A 22,004-nucleotide genomic window follows, 5' to 3' on the forward strand; every position below is an offset into this window, starting at 1 on the left:
GAAGAGACCCTGTTGAAGCATGTAATTTAGGTGGGATGTGAGGTCTAATATGAATCGGTCAGGGACGGATTTCAATAGGTAGCTGGGGCAGGTATCTAGTTTGCAGTGAGTGTTGGAGAACCTGTTAATCACTTGGGCGACTGTTTCAATGGTAAAGAGGGCGAAGTTTAACCGATCAGCCGGGTATTCTCCAGTGGTTGGGTCCAACTCGTTAAGGAAGGTTTTGATGTCGGTGTTGTCCTGAGGTAGAGTGCTGCGTAGTTTTATGATTTTTTCATTGAAATACTTAGCAAGTTTATCTGCAGATGGGATGTCTGTATTTGTTGTAGTGACCAAGCTGGTGTTTAGGAGTTTGTTCACGAGTTGGTATAGTTTCTTTGTGTCATTGTAATCTGTCCCTATTTTAGTTTTGTAGTATAATCTTTTTGTCTGTCTTATAGCTTATTTGTATTTTCTATGTATTTGTTTCCATGTGTTGAGTGTATGTTCATCTTTGGTTTTCCTCCAAGCTCGTTCGAGTTTCCTGGTGTGCGTTTTTAGTTTTTTCAGTTCATCACTGAACCATGGTATCGAGTTGTGCTTGTGTGGGGTTCTTGTTCGTAAGGGTGCAATTTCATCTAGTATGCCTTTGCATCTTTTGTCCCATTCTATGAGGTAGCATGTGGAGTCTGTTTGTGCTGTCCATTCGTTATTGTATATCAGTTGCCAGAATGTTTTCGGGTCTACTTGACTTCTTGTGCTGTAGGATGTGTGTTCTTGTATTTGTTGTAAGCCCTTCTTCCGCCAATGTAGGGACAAATTTAGTTGGTAGTGGTTGGTCCAGGGTGTTTCTGTCCATTTGATTTCTGCTATTATTAAATTCTGATTGGTTGAAAGTTTGTGTGAGATGAGATCGAGTGTGTGTCCTTTGACGTGGGTAGCTTGCATTTGTGGCCATTTAAGATCCCATAAGCGGAGGAATTCCTTGCATTCTCGTGCGTTAATGGAGTTTGGGTCTTCCAAGTGAAGGTTGATGTCTCCTAATACTAGTATATTGGAGTTGGTTACACATGTGTTTGAGATGGAATCCATGAAGTTAGTCTGGGCTTCATTCCAGTTACAGGATACAATTCAAATGATCACATAGGGCTATATTGTGAATTCTGATTGAGGCAATTTCAAGTTGAGGTGTTATGGACTCGGCAATGGTTTGGTGGTGAAATGGGATCGGTAGCTTATTGCTATGCCTCTGCCTATTTTGTCTTTTCTGGTCCTGGGGGGGAAATAGGTCTAGGATTACAGGGTCTTTTTGGTCATGGATCCAGGTTTCATTAATGAAGAGTAGGTCAAGATCTTCAGACATGATCCAGTCTGTTATTATTGCTGTTTTATTTACAGTGGATCTGGCATTGATGTAGCCCACTTGGGCTACATCAACAATATAAGACATCATCATCATCAATATAAGACCAAAAACTATTTCAAATGATGTCCTTCTCCCCCATATTAATGTCTTTCACCCATACTTTGCAGCTCTCCTTAGGAGGTCTATGCAGATCCTTTTATACAAAACTTTGTGCAATAACAATGACTTCAGGCTCTGAATTGTTTACAAAGTGTGATCCACTTGATTTAATGCAATGATAAAATTGAATCAAATGATAGAACTGGGTCTCAGATATTACATATTTATCCCATATGGCTTGAAAGGATGATAATTTACCATTATCTGTAAGATGACCTAGAGTATGAATTGTAGCTCGTACACAATCAGGCCATTAACCTGGTTTCTCTCTTTTTTTTTTTTAAATTTTGTAAAGTTTATTGAACAAACCTTATGAAATTTACATTGCAAATGTCTCATCCTAAATTCTGGTAACAACAATCATTCCTTTCTCTGAACTTCAGAATACAAATATATATACAATAAAGAATGTCTCCTCCTATGTCTCCTCCATTTTTCCCCACCCTTAACCTGGTTTCTCATTAATTCAGAGAAAGGGAATAAGCCACAGCAAAGGAAATGCTGAGCTTTTCCACATGTCTTTACAATGAAGATTCAATGTATTTATGGCATATATTATATCTTAGAGGTGCATAGCATCGCTTAGCATTCTAGACAAGACTGGTCCATATACATACCACAGTAACAGAGGTACAAAAATACTTCCATTGAATCTTCAGCCAAGGTGGCAGAATTTTATTTATTTATTTTACAGCACTTATAGCCCACAATTTCCCACCGCTGGCAGGTTCAATGTGGCTTACAACAGTTAAATAACAAAAAAGGCAAGTACAATATAAATGGAAAGGGATAAGCAGGGCGGGGAGGTAAAGATAAGTAATGGGTTAGTCCGTAAGAGCACTAGAGGGGTCAGTGTCCTGGGGTTACCAAGCATTTACCATTCATTGTGCTCCAAACTGCAAAAGAGAGGGGCATTTTCGAAAGGGACGCCCATGTTTTGATATGGACATCCTCGCAAAACGTCCCAATCCAGGGGAGGGGAAACCCGTATTTTTGAAACAAGATGGACGTCCATCTCAGAAACTACCAAATCCCATCCTGGGAGCCCAGACCAGATATATTCCAAAAACTAGCAAAAACCAAAAGAAGATCAAGTGACAGCCAGCATGGTTAAAAAGTGAGATGAAGGAGACTGTTAGATAAAAGAGCATTCTTCAGAAAATGGAAACATGATCTAAATGAAGAAATAGGAAGCAGTATAAAGAGTGGTAAGTTAGATGCAAAACACTCTCCATGCTATAAAAGTTGGTGACCCCAGTCTTTTAGCAAGATAATCATATGACCTTGAAGATGGGGATGGCTTGGCAGGCAATTGGTTGGTCCTTGTGACGTAGTGATAATTTTGGTGTTCAGGATAGGTGTTTTGAGTGATCCTTGAGTGATTCCTGAGATCTCTCCTGAACCTGAGATCTCTCTGGGCTGATTTACTTTTATACTCTGTCATCAGTAATGCTTTTAAATTATGATTACATCTTGATCTGTGATTGGTCTGAACCTGATTTCTAGAGATATACTGACCACAGAAATGTTGTTGATGTCACTTGGAAATTTCTGCATATCTCTGAACTGACTCTGATGCATCACTGAGTAACTGCTACAAGTTATTTTTAGATGCATGACAAAATATTCTCTGAAATGCTCTTTCTTTTAAGATGCGTGAAGGGGCGTTTATGTCTAAGACCGACTTTGGACATTTTGCAAAAAACATTCAAAATTTGAAGAGGAAAGAAGGTCATTTTCAAAAAAGAAAAATGTCTAAATGTAAAAAAAAAATGTTTTTGAAAATATTGTTTTGAACAAAGTTTTGTGATTTGGACGTTTTGTTTTTTGGTCCATTTTCGAAAAAAAAAAAAAAAAAAAAGTCCAAGTGCAAAACACACAAAATCAAGCCATTGGGATGTAGGAGGAGCCAGCATTTTTAGTAGATTGGACACCCTGACATCCCAGGATAGCAATAGGTCACCCTAGGGGGCACTGAAGTGGACTTCATAAAATGTTCCCAGGTACACATCTCACCATTGCTCCCTTACCTTGTGTGCTGAGCCCCCCAAACCCCCTCAAAACCCAGTACTCCCAACTGTACACCAACACCATAACCCTTGCAAGTGAAGAGGGCACCTATATGTGGGTACATTGGGTTTCTGGTGAGTTTTGGAGGGCTCACAGTTTCCTTCACAAGTGTAACAGGTAGGGGGAGGCAGGAGCCTGGGTCCACCTGTCTGCAGTGCACTGCACCCAACACTAGACTACTCCAGGGACCTGCATGCTGATCTAATGAACCTGAGTATGACATCTGAGGGTGGCATAGAGGCTGGCAATAATGTTTTTCCAATATAGCCCCAATACCATTCTCCATAGTCTCACAATAGAGCAATACCATGAAATTATGGAAAAAGGTCACCTGCCATGGTCAGGAGTGGAGCAGCATTGCTCCTGCCCCAGTGGATTCTATTAGACCTCCTGGATGTTAGGCCTAAGACAGGAGTGTGTTTGACTTATGAGGGACATTGGGGTGTCTTTGATCACAGGTAGTGGGGCTGATTTTTTCCATCCTTTCATTGACAAACAAAATCCTGCCCATTTTTGATTGCCAATGACAAGAAATGACTGAAGATATATCGGTGACATTTCCTTTGTCCTTGTAAATGATTGCCTATCTCTATAATATCTTGGGAGCTTTTTCCACATGTGAAGGACCTTAATTATGTGACCTCATCCGCATAGAAAAAGTATATGTATGGAAGGAATGTGCCTACTTTTAGAAGATCTTTGTTAATGTATTTGCAGAGAATGAAGCGAATGTGTGTTGTGTGCACATATTTTATAAAATACATGGATAGACTCTTGGTGTGCACACATTTACATCTTTTTTGGAGCTATTCTAAATTTGTATGGGCTTTTCTCCATTTGTGTAGGTTTCTATAAGGCATTTATATAGAGATGTATACGGGACTAGTTCTGGGAAAGGAGATGCCTATTATGATTATAAATAGGCTTAATATAAGTTTCTTTTTCTACCTTGAGCTTAGGTGCCTTGTTATAAAATCTCGCCTCACATATGCAATGTCCTTGATTAGTGTTATTATAATGATCTTGACACATTTCAGTCAGATTAATGTTTGTCTGTCTCTTAATATGAGTTTAGCTTAAAATAAACAACAGCAATCTATACTTAATGTTAAATGCACATAACTAGAGCAGATGTCTCTTGAGAATAAACTCTATGAGAATGACACTATAAAGCTACTGTATCTTTTGTCAGTAATAAAAGATGCAGTTGTGATCGATTACCAAGAAACCAGCAACATCTTCTACCAGGCCAATGAATTAAGTACAGTCACAGCAGCTGTTTCATTGTATAAAATATTTCACAGTTTTGACGATGCAAGTTCATTTTAATCTGATTTTTTTAATGCGTTTTCCTGTCTTATGGAGGTTTGCTGAGTGTTCATGTTCTTTGGGGCAGGATTTGATGGCATCACCTGGATATCACAGGAATGGGGACATCATACTTGGAGGAATAGTAACTGTGAATAATTTATATCTAACTGAACTGTTTTCCTTCACATATCCCCCTACGTTACTTAAAACTATGGTGTAAGTAATATTGTTTAGCTTGTCCATATCTGGTTATGCTAGTGAATTTTATATTAGATGGCTACTATTTGGGGGAGTTAATAATCTTTCTTGGACCCTGCCTAGGTTGGATTACATAAATCGGGATTCTGTACACAATTAGAATTCGAAATTTAGGTTCCTAAAACATTGGTAGCTATGGAGTAGAATAAGAACACTTATTTTCGGCACCTGTTATTTGAAAATGAATTGAAGACCTGTCATTTGGTATATGAATTTTAGGGTCTAGGAAAATTTGGACTGAAACCTGGTAACTAAATTCCTATTCAGGATCATAAATGTAGTATCTTCCAACTCTGCCTAGGTAAAAAGATGAGAAAATACCACAAGTTAATTCTTACCAGTTAAGAACATAAGAATAGCCACACTGGGTCAGACCAATGATCCATCTAGCCCAGTGTCCTGCTTCCAGCAGTGGTCAATGCAGGTCACAAGTACCTGGCAGAAAACCAATTAGTAGTACCATTCCATGCTACCAATCCCAGGGCAAGGAGTAGTTTCCCCCACGTCCATCTCAATAACAGACTATAGACTTTTCCTCCAGGAACTTGTCCAAACCTTTTTAAAACCCAGATATGCTATCCTCCATTACCACATCCTCCGGCAATGAGTTCCAGAACTTAACTAATCTTTGAGTGAAAAAATATTTCCCCCTATTTGTTTTAAAAGTATTTCCTTGCAATTTCATTGAGTGTCCCCTGGTCTTTGTACTTTTTGATTGAGTGAAAAATAGATTCACCTCCACCCGCTCCACACCACTCAGGATTTTGTAGACCTCAATCATACCCCCCCCCCCCCCAGCCATCTGTTTTCCAAGCTGAAGCCCCTAATCTCTTTAGCCTTTCCTCATATGGGAGCAGTTCCATCCCCTTTATAACTTTGGTCACTCTTCTTTGAACCTTTTCCAATTCCGCTATATCTTTTTCATGATGTGTTGACCAGAATTGAACACAATACTCAAGGTGAAGTCGCACCATGGATTGATACAGAGGCATTATAATATTTTTGGTCTTATTTTACATCCCTCTCCTAATAATTTCTAGCATCCTGTTTGTTTTTTTTGGCTGCCACTGCACACTGGGCAGAAGATTTCAACATATTGTCTGAAATGACACCTAGGTCTTTTTCTTCAGTGCTGACTCCTAATTGGACCCTAGCATCAGAAAACTATGATTCAGATTATTCTTCCCAATTTGCATTTGTCTACATTAAGTTTAATCTGCCATTTCCAGTTTCCTAAGGTTTTGTATGAAATTTAATATACAAAGATAAATTAATATTTTTTAAATAATTTATTGGTACGTTTCTATATTCTGTTTTATAGAAACAGAAAGTGTCAGCAGGTGAGGATCTCTTGTTCCAACCATTCGACCCATTTATGCTGTGACCAGTCATACTCAGGCTGTAGTTTTCTCCATCATTCCTTCTTACTCTAAGGTCCCTTGCATGTTTGATTTGCACTAGAGTTTTAATCCTACCAGCTCAGTTATCCACCAGCCTTTTTAAGCTCTCTTTTGCTTCAACTTCCTTTAATGGTGTCTTTTGGGTTTTTTGAAAATATGCTTATTAGTTTAGCCATAAAAACATTCAAAAAAACAGTAAACCATTAATAATGCCAATTTATTTATTTATTTAATTTTTTATTTGTTGCATTTGTATCCCACATTTTCCCACCTATTTGCAGGCTCAATGTGGCTTACATAGTGCCGCAGCGGCAGTCGCCGGTTCCGGTCTGAACAAATACGTGTGTAGTGTGCTCAAGTACAAGGTGTGATTGTGGTAGGGTATGGTTCACATTCAGTAAATGCATTGGGAAGCATTAAGTGTGAAGAGGGAGATAGGGGTGAGTCCATTAAAGTATTGGTGTTGTTGTGTAGCAGGCTTTCTGGTTCTTATGTTGGGTCGGTGGGGTATGCCTTTTGGAACATACCCTGTCTTGGTTGGAACCCCGCTTACTATCCACAATCTTCCTCATCCCCCTGTCAGGATCCCTCCATCATCACAAGAGGAATCCAGGGGGGAAACCTGCTTGCCTCATGCCTGTTGGCTAATGTGGCACCCACACAACATCAGTAGCATTGTTGAGGTTAGTATTAGTCTCACCCACCTTTTGCTCCTCAGTGACTCAGGTTTTCCGCACCCCCCCCCCCCCCCCACCCCAACAGCATCAATAGAATTCATGAGGTTAGTTATTACTCTTCCATCTTTTGCTCCTCGGTAACTCAGGTTCCCCCCCCCCCCCCCCCCCCCCAACTACAACAATGTTACAACAATTCTTATCTTAAACATGAAAAGTGCATTGATATCTCAGAAAATTTCTGAGTTTTCAGTTTATTAGAAAACCAAATGTTTGAAAAACCATTTTGATTTCCAAATTATTAAATATGTTGACCATATATGATATTTGAAATGCTTCTACTTTGCCAATACTCTTTGACAGAATTTGGCCACCACATGTACATCACCAAATTTCTTTCATCACACCTTCTGTTCCATTTTGAATGACTTCTACCATTGTTTTCAGGCATTCTCTGTCCAAATGACTTTTGCTTCATAAAAATATTTTTCCTACTTTATCACTAACTTTTTACCAGGAGCTGTTTTCTATATTAAAAGTATTTCCATGTAACTTCCTCGAGTGTCCCCTAGTCTTTGTACTTTTGGAACGAGTAAAAAATCGATTTACATCTACACAAGATTTTGTAGACCTCAATCATATCTCCCCTCAGCCATCTCTTTTCCAAGCTGAAGAGCCCTAACCTCTTTAACCTTTCCTCATACAAGATGATTTCCATCCCGTTTATCATTTTAGTTGCTCTTCTTTGAACCTTTTCTAATTCTGCTATATCTTTTTTGAGATACGGCGACCAGAACTGAATGCAATACTCAAGGTGTGGATGCACCATGGAGCGATACAAAGGCATTATAGTATTTTCAGTCTTATTCACCATCTCTTTCCTAATAATTCCTAGCATCCTGTTTGATTTTTTGGCCGCCGCCACACACTGAGTAGAAGATTTCAGCATATTATCTACAATGATACCCAGATCTTTTTCTTGAGCACTGACCCCAAGGTGGACCCTAGCATCAGGTAACTGTGATTTTGATTTCCATATCATTTATAAATATGTTAAGTAGTACCAGTCCCAGTACCGATCCCTGTGGCACTCCACTGTTCACTCTCCTCCATTGAGAGAAATGACTATTTAACCCTACCCTCTGTTTTCTATCCAATAACCAATTCCTAATCCACACCAATTCCTAATCCTCCTATCCCATGACTCTAATTTTCTCAGGAATCTCTCATGAGGAACTTTATCAAAAGCTTTCTGAAATTCTAGATACATTACATCAACCGGCTCACCTTTAGCCACATGTTTATTCACGCCTTTGTAAAAGGGCCCCTAAATTGGAATTTATCACTGATAGTGCTTTATCCGGAAAAATTGCAGTGTATAAAGAAGTCATATCAGGGATTGCCATGATAAGAATACGCGTAGTTGATATCCCAGCACCTAAAACTATGTGCCTCCATTTACACCAATGAAAATGTGGCATAAATCCCTGCACGTAGATTTACGTGCATTGGGCCATATTCTATAACTGTGGGTTAAATTTTAGAACTCCCATCATCATGCTCCTTTTGAACTGCGTGCATTAGAATTTAGGTGCCATTTATTACAGAATCCACTTAGCGAGTTGTGCGTGTAAATTCTAATCATTGCTTTTTAAGTGCTATTATCGATGCCGATTAGCTTCTTAAGCCAATTAAGTTACATACGTTCTTATATAATATGCTTAGATTTCAGCACAGAACATTAGGCGCAATATATAGAATCCAGGGGATAATGGTTGTGAAAGGACGGCGTGTGCTGTGTTGCTGGAATGCTGGTAGGATTTTCAACCTCTTATTTGCTCAAATTATATTTTTTACATTTGGAAGGTTTTAAAACGTGAGACTGTTTAGTGATATTGATGCATGTTTCAGACTTATTAGTATTCCTTATACAGGTGTCTTTTTAGTAATGCGCTGAAAAATGACTTTTGGTAGTGTAGGCGCTGGTTTTGGGCAAGCGCCGACCCATTTTTAAAAAATGTTTGCAAAAAATGGATGTGCGTTCATTTTGGGTCTGAGACGTTACCACCAGCCATTGATCTAGCAGTAAAGACTCACTCATTAACTGGGCAGTAATGACCTACGTGCAACAAATGCCACTTGGCGCGCATTCAAAATAAAACTTATTTTTCAGATGTGCCTATCGGATGAATGCCAAAAATGAAATTACCGCAAGAGCCACGCGGTAGCAGCGCGGTAACTCCATTTTGGCACATGTTAGATACATTTAGACGCTTATGCGGATTAGTAAAAGGGCCCCACAAACAGTTATTGTCATTCAGGCTGCTTTCTAGACCCATAGAAGAGCTTCTGATATATTCTTCGAGTGCATATGTTTAGGTCTCTGATTTGGTATGTAGAGCTATTGAATATTGCTTGCTCTGCATCTTTGTCACTATTTTGCATGATGAGGGTTTCATTTTAGCTTTCCTTTCTTATACTTTTTAAATTAGATTTTTTTGATGCATGTTTTACACTGGCTTAACTCAGATATGTTGCACAGACCTTCTCCTTTTCTTATAATCATTTTTATTATGACTCAATATACCTTAAATGTATGTGCATGTAATATGTCCTTCTAAATGCTGTAGGTGCACACAACTTCACCATCTGCATTCCCTACACTTTGCATGTTTTAGGATTTGTAAATTGTTAATGCTATGTTTCTTTATATGGCTCTATGGTTATTTTTATTTTTGTACCCATGAACCAGCCCCTGGGTGAGTGAAATGTGGACCATATCGGGTCTGTTTGAATATATTCCCTCGGATTCTATATAGTGCACCTAGAGATCCATATTGAAATCCAGGCATATTCTATAATAACTTAATTTGATTAACACGCAATAATGAGCACTAATTGGCAATAATTAGAATTTACATGCACAATTCGTTAAACGGATTCTGTAGTGAACAGTGCCTAAATTCTAATGTGTGCAGTTCAAAAGGGATGTGGCTATGGGTGGGGAAATGAGTGTTCCATGGGCATTCCCACATTTACACATGTTATAGAATATGGTGCAGTGCGTGTAAATCTACGCATGGGGATTTACGCCACATTTTTGTTAATGTAAATAGAGCCGTGTAGTTTTAGGTGCTTGGATATCAACTAAGCTTATTCCATATATTGCGCCTAAATCTAAGCGCCACTGAGGCAGAAATATTTACCGCATAGATATTTTAGGCATCTCATATAGAATCTGGCCCATTGTATGGATTTTATTTCCACATCTGCTACTTTTTTTGACCCAAATTTAGGCACAGGAAAGGGCTCTAAGCATTATTTGATAAAGAGCGTTCAACTCAGTGTCCTTTATAGAATAGCAATGTGAAACAGATCTCCGCAAGGGTATGTATTGAGTGACGAGACAGCGAAGATGACTCAAAAAGTAGATGACGATCCAGATAAAAAAAAGTTGTTTATTGGAAGGTGAACAAGACTCGACACAGCTGTGTTTCGGCCTATTAGGCCTGCATCAGGAGTCTCTTGTGTTCAATAATCACATCCTCTTGTAATATTTGTCGTCGTTAGTATGTCTAAATGGAAGCTTCATGCGCTCTGGGCACCTGAATAAAACAAAGCTATAGTCAGCAGTAAGACTTTGAGGGTGAGCTCATAGTTTAAAAGCTTGTCCTAAGTGCTTCAGATAGAAATGTAACGCATATAGGTAATTGCCTACTACTGTACAATATATACTTGAATGAAATTGATCAATACTGTGAATGAGTTTACATTTATTAAGTTGTAGATTGCTGCGGCCATAATAAATTCCAATCTTTTCTCAGATAACTTGTCAAGTGTTGATATATGTCATGTATGGTGTGGTATGAAAGGAGAGTGCTTAGGTGCCACCTCCCCAGTTTGTTCATACATGAACTTATTGGATGATATTGTGAAGTTTGTACAGGATGCTTTATTTCAGTCAACTTATTAACTTGGAGTATGGTTTTAGCAAGTTTGGTGGTTGAAAGACAGTCCCAAAATGTTATATAGATGTTCATGCTATGCATCTATGTTCCTGTATTAGTAGTTCAAGAGCTGGCACGACAAAATAGAGATACTCTATCTGAGATTTGTGATGTGGTGAGAGAGGCATCATGCAACTCATTTCAGTCTGCCCATTTTTTGAGGGTGGCTATTGTACAGTGCAGAATCTTTCTGAGGCAAATTCAAGAACACTTACTGTGGAAAGAGATATCACTTTGGTTGGTGTACAGAAGAAATATGTTTCAATTAATTTTTCAGTTAGCATTCATATTTCTAGATCTTTTAATTGGGTGCTTATTTTATGTTATCTGACACTGAATCTCATTACAGTTCTAATCCAGTAGACTACTACAACTTCCTGGCTTTTGTTTCTGCAGTGGAGGAGATTAACAACAGCTCAGAGCTCTTACCCAACCTCACGCTGGGGTTTCACATTTATGACTCTTATAGTCACCCGCTCTTAGTACTTAGGGCTGCCATGAATATATTTTCAGAGAAGGACATGCCAATTATTAATTACAGCTGCAAAACATTTGGCACCCTTGCTGCTATCATTGAAGGTCTTCCAGTAGAGGAATCAAATCTAATATCCAATGTGCTCTCTCCATATCACTACCCACAGGTAAGGATAATTTTACTTTATTTCCTACTATATTATCAATTTCTACAAACCAGAATCTTTCATAAAAGTGAATCCAAATTCCTATCCACAAACACTTAAATGTTATAAACTGCCAAAACAAAAGATGGGAATTGAAAGATACATTTTCAGTAGCACATATATATAGTAGCGTGGAGGGGCATAATCGAACGTCGCCGGCCAAATAGATCGCCGGCGATCTATGTTGGCAGCAGCGCTACAGCTGGCCGGAACCGTATTATCGAAAAAGATGGCCGGCCATCTTTTTTTTTCAATAATACGGTTTAGCCCGGCCAAATGCCGTGGAGTTCGCCGGGTTTGAGATGGCCGGGTTTGTTTTTCCACGATAATGGAAAGTTATGTCGGCCATCTCAAACCCCGGCCAAATTCAAGGCATTTGGCCATGGGAGGAGCCAGCATTTTTAGTGCACTGGCCCCCCTGACATGCCAGGACACCAACCAGCCACCCTAGGGGTCACTGCAGTGGACTTCAGAAAAGCTCCCATTTGCTTAGCTCCCTTACTTTGGGAGCTGAGCCCCCAACCCCCCCCCCCCCAAACACACTACCCACAAATGCACTGCACCCACTAAAATTGCTCCAGGGACCTGCATACAGCCTCTAGGACTTATTGCTGCTGTATAACTTTGGCACACCAGTTCACACCTGAAAACTAATCTCTCTGAAAAAGTCCTTTCTTGAAATAACCATGTTTACTCACAGTTAACTGCAGATCAGAGGTTGTGCCCCACTGGCAAAGAGTCCCCTGGTACTAAGATTAGCAGTAGGTCAGAGCTGGCACAATGGTGTACAATGCCCTCTTTCAGCACCATTCAAGGTAAGAACTACGTTCTCTAACGTGGGTAACACAGGAAAGGGAACTAAAACTGGCTTATAAAAATGGCCACTACCACATAGACTACAACAGGAAACAAAACAGGGAACACTCTGACCCAGTTAGCAGGGGGGAAAAGCACCATGGGAGTAGAGCCCAGTACCCTACACCCACCACAATGCATTGCTAATGTGACTCTGTAGGGCACCTAACAGAAAAGGTGTCACACTCACCCGAAAGCCACATCGCAACCAGGGAAAGGCTGTCGGAGGATACAACACATTCTGCTGTCATGGAGGTGGGTACGGCATTTGAGGCTGGCATACAGGCTGGCAAAAAAGGTTTTTAGTTTTATTTTCCGAGTATGGAAGGGGGTTGGTGACCACTGGGGGAGTATGGGGAGGACATCCCCCATTCCCTCCAGTGGTCATCTGGTCAGTTGGGGCACCTTTTTGAGGCTTGGTCGTGAAAATAAAAGGACCAAGTAAACCCGGCGAAATACTGCTTAACGCCGGGTTTTTTTTTCCATTATCGGTGAAAGCCCCCCCATGTCCCGCCTTCGCTAATCTACTGACATGCCCCCTTGAACTTTCACCGGCGAAGCAACGGGAAAGCGGCGATGCTGTCAAAAATGCTGCTTTCGATTATACCGATTTCGCCGCTTTTAATAAATCGCCAGCCATCTCCCGATTTGTGTCGGAAGATGGCCGGCGATCACTTTCGATTATAAGCTGGATAGTAACATAGTATATGACGGCAGAAAAAGACCTGCACGGTCCATCCAGTCTGCCCAACAAGATAAACTCATATGTGCTACTTTTTGTGTATACCTTACCTTGATTTGTACCTGTCCTTTTCAGGGCACAGACCGTATAAGTCTGCCCAGCACTATCCCTGCCTCCCAACCGCCAGCCCTGCGTCCCACCACCAGTTCTGGCACAGACCATATAAGTCTGCCCGGCACCATCCCCACCTCCCAACCACCAGTCCCACCTCCCACCACTGGCTCTGGCACAGACCATATAAGTCTGCCCAGCACCATCCCCACCTCCCAACCACCAGTCCCGCCTCCCACCACCGGCTCTGGTACAGACCGTATAAGTCTGTCCAGCATCATCCCCGCCTCTGCCACCCATTCTCAGCTAAGCTCCTTAGGATCCATTCCTTCTGAACATCTAATTGTAAAGTCATATGTACCCTGTATATGTTAGATTTTCATTGATCAAATCAATTTTTAAACAGAAGTTACCTACAGTACATAAATTCAAATTGAATATTAGGTTTTTATGTGATAAGAAATAATTTTAAAACAGTCATGTTTAGTATTCATAAGAATTATGCATGTACTCTCACCTGCCTATGTAGTATGTTCTAAAATGTTTATCTGGCCAAATATAGCTTAGTGCTCATTTTAAAGGCACATGAAAAGGAGTGCTCAAAGTCAAGGCACATACATTGTATTTTCAATGCATTGTATAAGTTTGCATCATCTCAGTTATGGACAAAGTTTGTACGTGTTATTTAAGCAAGTAAAGGTATTACGAATTTCTCTCAAAAAGTTGCAAACAGTCCAAAATACTGTTCTTAGACATATCCAGTCACATCACATCACTCACTTATTCTTGGTTTCCTATTTGTTACATTAAAATTCTGGATCTTACCTTTACGATCCTGAAAAACTGCCTGCTTATTTGTACTTTCATTCCATAGACACCACCCCAAATGTTGCATTCTAAATAAAACAGGTTGGATCATGTCTGTAAGGGATGTATAATGTGGCATCGTCTGCATATATGAAAGGATTAAGGCCTTGATTGGATAAGGACTTGGCTAGTGAGGTCATCATGAGGTTGAAAAGGATCGGTGATAATGGTGATCCTTCCGGTACTCCGTAGTCTGGTTTCCAAGGTGATGATATGTTTGTACTTGATTTCACTTGATATGTTCTGGTGGTTAGGAATCCCTTGATCCATTTGAGAGTGTTTCCACTGATTCTGAAGTAATCTAGGAGTCTTAGTAGTATGTTATGGTTGACCATGTCGAACGCACTGGACATGTCAAATTGGAGGAGAAGAATGCTTTTACCTATTGCTATTTCCTGCTTGAATTTTGTTAGGAGAATGAGTAGTACTGTTTCAGTGCTGTGTAGGGGGCGAAATCCTGATTGTGAGTCGTGTAGTATTGTGAATTTGTTTATGTACTCATTAAGTTGTTTGGTTACCAATCCTTCCATTAGTTTGACTACCACTGGGATAGATGCTACTGGGCGGTAGTTGGTGATATCATTTGGTTTTTTTTCTTGGTATCTTTTGGTATTTGGGTGAGTAGGATGTTGCCTTTTTCGTTAGGGAAGATACTTTGTTGAAGCATGAAGTTTAAGTGGGATGTAAGGTCTGTTATGAAGCAGTGGGGGGCGGATTTTATTAGATAGCTGGGGCAGGTATCCAATTGATAGTGGCTGTTGGAGTACCTATTAATCGCCTGGGTAACTGTATCGGCGGTGAGAAGAGTGAATTTTGACCAGATTCGATCTGCTGGGTATTCACCAGGGGTTGGGTCTAATCCGTTGATGAAGTTTTCGATATCCGTGTTGTCCTGAGGTAAAGCTTTGCGTAGGTTTACAATTTTTTTGTTGAAGTATTTAGCAAGGTTGTCTGCAGACGGGAGGTCAGTATTGGTTGTGGTGACCGGCGTTGTGTCTAGTAGTTTGTGTCTAGTAGTTTGTAATCTGGCCCTATTTTAGTTTTGAAGTACAACCTTTTGGTCTGTCTTATTGCGTATTTGTATTTCCTTTGTATTTGTTTCCATGCGTTGAGTGTGTGTTCATCTTTTATTTTTTTCCATGCGTGTTCCAGTTTCCTGGATTGTGTTTTTAGTTTTTTCAGTTCTTCATTGTACCAAGGTATCGTGTTGTGTCTGCATGAAGTTCTTGTTTGTAAGGGTGCTATTTTGTCTAATATGTGTCTACATCTTTTGTCCCATTCTGAGAGGTAATATATGGAGTCCGTTTGTGCTGTCCTATCATTATCGTAAATCTGTTGCCAGAATGTATCCGAGTCTATTTGTCCTCTCGTGGTGTGAGTTGTATGTTCTCAAATGTGGAGTGAACCCCTTTTCCGCCATTTTAGGGATAAGTCTAGTTTGTAGTGGTCAGTCCATGGTGTTTCTGTCCAGTTAGTTTCTGTTATTATTAGGTTTTGGTCAGTGGACAGTTTGTGTGAGATGAGGTCGAGTGTGTGCCCTTTCATATGGGTTGTTTGCATGTGTGGCCATGTAAGATCACATAACTGAAGGAAGTCCTTGCATTCTTGTGCGTTGGCAGAGTTTGGGTCTTCTAGGTGGAGGTTAATGTCTCCTAGCACTAGTGTATTGAAGTTGGATATACAGGTATTTGAAATGAAGTCCATGAAGTTTGACTGGCTATCGTTCCAGTTCAATGGTGGTCTGTAAAACAGGGCACAGTTTAGGTGGTCAAGCAAGTTTTTGTGGTGGATTGTGATTGAGGCTATTTCAAGATGAGGTGTTATGGATTCGGCAGTGGTTTCGGTGGTGAGATATGATCGGTATATAAGCGCTATGCCTCCTCCTCTCTTTTCCTTTCTGGACCAATGAGTGATTTTGTATCCTGGCAGGCATAGGTTTAGGATGATAGGGTCCTCTTGATCATGGTTTCAGTGATGAAGAGTAGATCACGTTTTGCTGACGTAATCCAATCTGTTACTATTGTTATTTTGTTTACTACAGATCTGGCATTAGCGTAGCCTATTTGAATTTTTTGGTATGGGTCTTCTGTGTTCGGTGTTATGTGGACTTTTGTCAGTTGTCGTTTCTTAGTTTGTTTGGATTTTTTTTTATCTTTCTTTGCCTTCTGTTGAGGGTGTCTGCTTGTTTGTGTTCTTTCGTTTTGGTTGTTGTTGGTGTGGTGTGGTGAGGTGTGGTGTATCTGTTCAGTTTGTGGTGATTGTGCAGTATGGGTATATTGCTACTTTCTGCAAGTGGGGTGGTGAGTGTTATGTGGACTAGCGATAAGGAATAGATTACTAGGAGTAGCTGGCAGTTGTTCATTGTGCTGTTATATAATATGACAATTATAGCACAGTTCTGACTTCAGTCACCGGTTATAAAATGTCCTATCCACCCAATATTGTAATTTTCTAGTTTATATGGTGATGCAATGAGATTGTATTGCATTAAAACATCGATATGATACACATGTCGTTTTTTTTTTAAACTTATCTTTTGAGCAATATAAATTTTCTAATTTATATGGTGATGCAATGAAATCGTAGTTCATTAAAACATCAGTATGAAATACATGTCATTTTTGTAACTTATCTTTTGAGCATCAGTTTGCGGCATGAGTGAAACGTCCCAACGGGGACCCATTTCACAAAAAATGGCTTCCTCAAGAAATTTTATGATGCCATCATTGTTGGTAAGCAGGCTGGGATATCAGTAGGCATCCGGATCCTTCGCCGTGTCCCTCACCTACATGCGCTCGCTCCTCGTCCACTGTTAGCTGCTTGGGGTGCATCCAAGGCACATGGACTTCGGTTGCTTTTGGGGATGGTGTGGGCTGCTCCCACTGCAGCCGCCGCGAGCATCGTGGGGTTGTGGGGACTGGCCGCACCTCCCGGGTCCTCACGTCGCACCCGGGCCACCGTCGGCTCCATCTCTTCTGTCTATTCTCTTGTCTCCACAGCTACAATTGCAGTGCCCTCAGTCTCTGTCTCCTTCGCAGCCATGGGCGGCTGGCTGGCTGGTCAGCGCTACTCACGTTGTACAACACAGGCTATGCGCCGGTGATGTGCTGCTGCCGACGATACTGTGGCGTGGGTGAGATGCCGATCTCCGGTCAGCGCTTCTCACGCTGTGTAGCGTTGCTGCTGGGCCGGTCATGCTGGGCCGATCTCCGGTCTGGGGTTGTGCCACGACTCCAAGGCTGGGATACAGCCACGGTCAGCACTCCTTGTTGACCTCGTGGACTCGTTGACCCGTCTGGGGAGGGTGCCCGTGGGACACACGGGCGTTCCTGGTTTGGCGGCACCCTCTCCAGCATTTTCCCTCCTAGTCCCAGGCAATCTCATCTCGTTATCAGCAGCATTCCAGCCGTATTCCAGCCGGGGTCTCCAGAGCCAGTAGCACCCGTGTCCCTCTAGTCAGCAGTCATCTATAATGATGCCCCTCAAGGAAAGCATCCTAAGCCCTCCATATACTACCTCTCAGAATGGGACAAAAGATGTAGACACATATTAGATGAAATAGCACCCTTATGAACAAGAACTTCACGCACACACAACTCGATACCGTGGTTCAATGTAGAATTAAAAAAATTAAAAACACAAGCCAGGAAACTGGAACGCGCATGGAGAAAAACAAAAGACGAACACACTCTCAACGCATGGAAACAAATACAAAGGAATACGAATACGCAATAAGACAGACCAAAAGGTCATACTACAAAACCAAACTAGGGCCGGATTACAAAAACACGAAGATACTATACCATCTCATGAACAAACTACTAAACAAAGGTAATTCTGAATTAATTAAATAGAGAAATAGTATATGGAGAGCTTGGGACACTTTCCTTGAAGGGAATCATTTTTAATGTGCACTGGCCCCTTTAAGATGGTGCCCAGAAGCATTAGTCTACACATTAGTGGCCCAATGCTCCAGAAATAGGGCATATGAGAATGATCATGATAGCAAATTGTGTTATAGACTCCCATAGTAAACTAAATTATGGTATCATGAAGTATTTTACTGCTTCTTATTAGCTAACTGCCACAATCTCTTGAAAACAAAGATAATTCTCAATTAATTAAATTTCTTGACAGATCAGCTATACTTCTCAAAATTCTTTTATGAGTGATGTTAAGTTTCCATATTTATACCGGATTATGCCCAGCATTCTTAACCTCAGTACTGGGATTGTGAAGTTACTGAAGTATTTCAACTGGACCTGGGTTGGTATTATCGCACCTGATGATGACAGCAGTCTGAGGTTTGTCCAAATCCTGAAAGAAGGAATTGAGCAGAATGGAGCCTGCATTGAATTCATAGAAATATTCAGTCACATCCATGCCTTGCTACAAGAGAGAATTGAGAAAATTAATGAGACTATTCATAAATCATCAACTAATGTGATCATTGGTCATTTTAATACAGATGATACATGGAGTTTGTTTGGGGAAATAAATATTCTGGATATATCTGGCAAGGTCTGGATCACTATAACTGATTTTGATTTCCACTTAACCTATCCAATAGAAAGTCGTGTAAAGAATAACACATTGCTATTCACAAGAGTAAAGAAAAATGTTCCAAGTTTTTTAAAATTTATACGTGAGGTAAATCCTATTATGTTTCCTGATAGTACAATTAAAGATTGGTGGACTGGACTATGTAACAACCAGTGTCCCCAAAGCATCAAAAGATCCTGCGGTACAGATGAAGATCCTTCCATTTCCTTTGACTGTGACAGTACCAGCTTTGCCAACAGTGATAGCATCTACAATGCTCTCTATGCCCTGGCACATGCACTGAAAGACATGCTTTTCTCTGGTTCTGGAAAGACCACTATGTGGAACGGAGACCGACAGAGATTATCAGATTATTTGCCATGGAAGGTAACATTATTTCATAAAGGAATGTTATATTCACAAAACATTATTGGTTATAGATGGCACAGTGTTACTCCCAGGCTGCATTGGAGGAACCTATTTTTTTCACAGAACCCCCGTTCCCAGGTTCTGTTCTAGAAAGTGAAATGGGATGGGTTTTGATATCCCGCCTCTCTGTGGTTACAATGAAAGTAGTTTAAATATTATATACATGTTGCTTAACCAGGGTTAAGCAAAATGTTCAGAGTCATAAGAAGATACAATGGGAATTGAACCTGCTTCCCCTGGTTCTTATTCCATTTCATTAACCATTAGGCTACTCCTCCACTAGTACAACAAGGTATTGCACTGCCTAACAAGAAGGCACCCACATTTATACTAGCCATGGAGCTGGGACAAGCAAAATCTACAGTGTTATATAAGAACATAAAAATAGCCATACTGGTTCAGGCCAATGGTCCATCTGGCCCAGTATGTAAAATAAATCTTCAAAGTGTTTATTGTCTATTTTTTTAATCTGAGCAGAGAGATCAGATATATGGCCCCCTAGAACCTCTTTTACAGCATCCTAAAAGGTAAAAAGATGGGTATCTTTATTGCAGTTAAAGTGAACATGGTTGTACAATGCTATAGATAGCTTTTGGAGGAAAGCAGGGTGTTGAAGTAGCTGTCTCTTGAATGACCATTGTCTTTGTGGACCAATATTGGTGATATGTTTTAATTGTAGGCTAATAGGAACATGATCTGTTAAATATCTAGAACAAATTTCCCTTCCTAAGACTAACGATTTTAGTTCAGTTTAAATATTACAGTAATGAATTCTAGTAAAGGTGTTATGTATTGCTGAAGAGAAAGTATAACTTCTTTCTGAACCATGTGTGCCTTGCCAGGTGTCTAAAAGAACCCTAATGTCTAAAACAGTATGACATACTGCAGTTTTTTTTAAGTTACTTTCGGAATTATCCAAAACTAGTAGGAAAAAGTTAAAGTCTATACCTAGGCATGTAGAATCTTTAAAAGATATTTTTTAAGTATTGGAAAATTTTTTAATACAATAAAAGAGTCATAATTAGGGCTACAAACATTAGCTAATATTAGAGATTTACCTTCCAATTTTCCAACTACAATAACACCCTTCTGAGTCTTGTATATGGGATTTGGAAATAAAGGGGCAATTCTTGGAGAGCAAAATAGCAACTTCTCAGTTTGATCTTTTATAGGAAGAGTAGAAAATCTGATCCACCCATCCACCTTGTAATTTACCATGTTCTAAGGGCCCTGTTTACTAAGCTGTGCTGTAGGCATACAAACATTTTAGCGTGCACTAATATTAGAGACACCCATAGGAATATAATAGGTGTCTCTATCATCAGTGTATGCTAATTTTTAGCGCACATTAAAAAGTTATCATGCCTACAGCATGGCTTAGAGGGGCATTTTCGAAAGAAACGTCTAAGCTGGGAATTGGACGTCTTTGTAAAACATCCAAATCCGGAGGCGGGGAAAAGTGTATTTTCGAAAAAAGATGGACGTCCATCTTTCATTTCGAAAATACCAAGGACGTCCTTAGATTTGGACATCTTTGACTTTCAGCGATTTTCGAAACCAAAGACGTCCAAATCAAAAATGTCCAAATGCAAGCCATTTGGACGTAGGAGGAGTCAGCATTTCTAGTGCACTGGTCCCCCTGACATGCCAGGACAGCAATTGGGCACCCTAGGGGGCACTGCAGTGGACTTCATAAAATTCTCCAAGGTACATAGCTCCCTTACCTTGTGTGCTGAGCCCCCCAACCCCCACTACCCCCAACTGTACACCACTACCATAGCCTTTACAGGTGAAGGGGTCACCTAGATGTGGGTACAGAGGGTTTCTGGTGGGTTTTGGAGAGCTCGCTGTTTCCTCCACAAATGTAACAGGTAGGGAGGTATGGGCCTGGGTCCACCTGTCTGAAGTGCACTGCACCCACTAAAACTGCTCCAGGGACCTGCATGCGCTGTCATAGACCTGAGTATGACATCTGAGGCTGGCAAGTAGTATTTTTAAAGATGTTTTTTGAGGGTGGGAGGGGGTTAGTGACCAATCTGGGAGTAAAGGGAGGTCATCCCTGATTCCCTCCAGTGGTCATCTGGTCATTCCGAGTACCTTTTTGTGCCTTATTCGTAATAAAAACAGGTCCGGGTGAAAACGTCCAAGATGTAGTCATGGACTTCTCTGCTTTTTTCGAGTATGGGTCAAAGACATCCAAGTCTTAGGAACGCCCAAGTCCCGCCTTCACCACACCTCCGATACACCCCCTTGCAACAGACTTCAGTTAGAGACTGAAGCATCATTGGATGCTTGAGAATTTCCTCTGTGATAAAACATCTTGGGGTCCTTATTGAAACAACATTCTCTTTTTCAGCTCAGATTTGAGCCGTGGTAAGGACACCTTTTTTCAAGTTGCATTTGCTTAGTAAGCTGCATCCTCTTATCTCTCTATGTAATCTTCAACAAGTTCTGCAGAGTTTAATCTTGTCAGGGTTGGTTTATTAAATTATGACAATAAATAGAGTTATTATAAAATTGAGATACGTAGGGAGTGAGTTAGAGAAAATTAATTGCAAATTGCAAATTTAACTAATATAGGGCTTATTTTTCTAAGATGCACTAGTGATTCCCA

The 22,004-nt window shown here is 40.4% G+C and overlaps 1 protein-coding gene across 1 annotated transcript in view; it reads left to right on the forward strand.

Moving 5' to 3' along the window:
* Positions 1-4,705: 4,705 nt before the first annotated feature.
* LOC115464713 (vomeronasal type-2 receptor 26-like) overlaps positions 4,706-22,004 on the forward strand; it is a 32,783-nt gene continuing 15,484 nt past the window's right edge. The window contains exons 1-3 of the mRNA XM_030195073.1: positions 4,706-4,860; positions 11,574-11,865; positions 18,557-19,348. Of these exons, the coding sequence (XP_030050933.1) occupies positions 4,706-4,860; positions 11,574-11,865; positions 18,557-19,348 (1,239 nt within the window). The remainder of the gene's footprint in view (positions 4,861-11,573; positions 11,866-18,556; positions 19,349-22,004) is intronic.

The sequence above is a fragment of the Microcaecilia unicolor genome, chromosome 3 (assembly GCF_901765095.1).
Source record: "Microcaecilia unicolor chromosome 3, aMicUni1.1, whole genome shotgun sequence".
NCBI classification, from domain to species: Eukaryota; Metazoa; Chordata; class Amphibia; order Gymnophiona; family Siphonopidae; genus Microcaecilia; species Microcaecilia unicolor.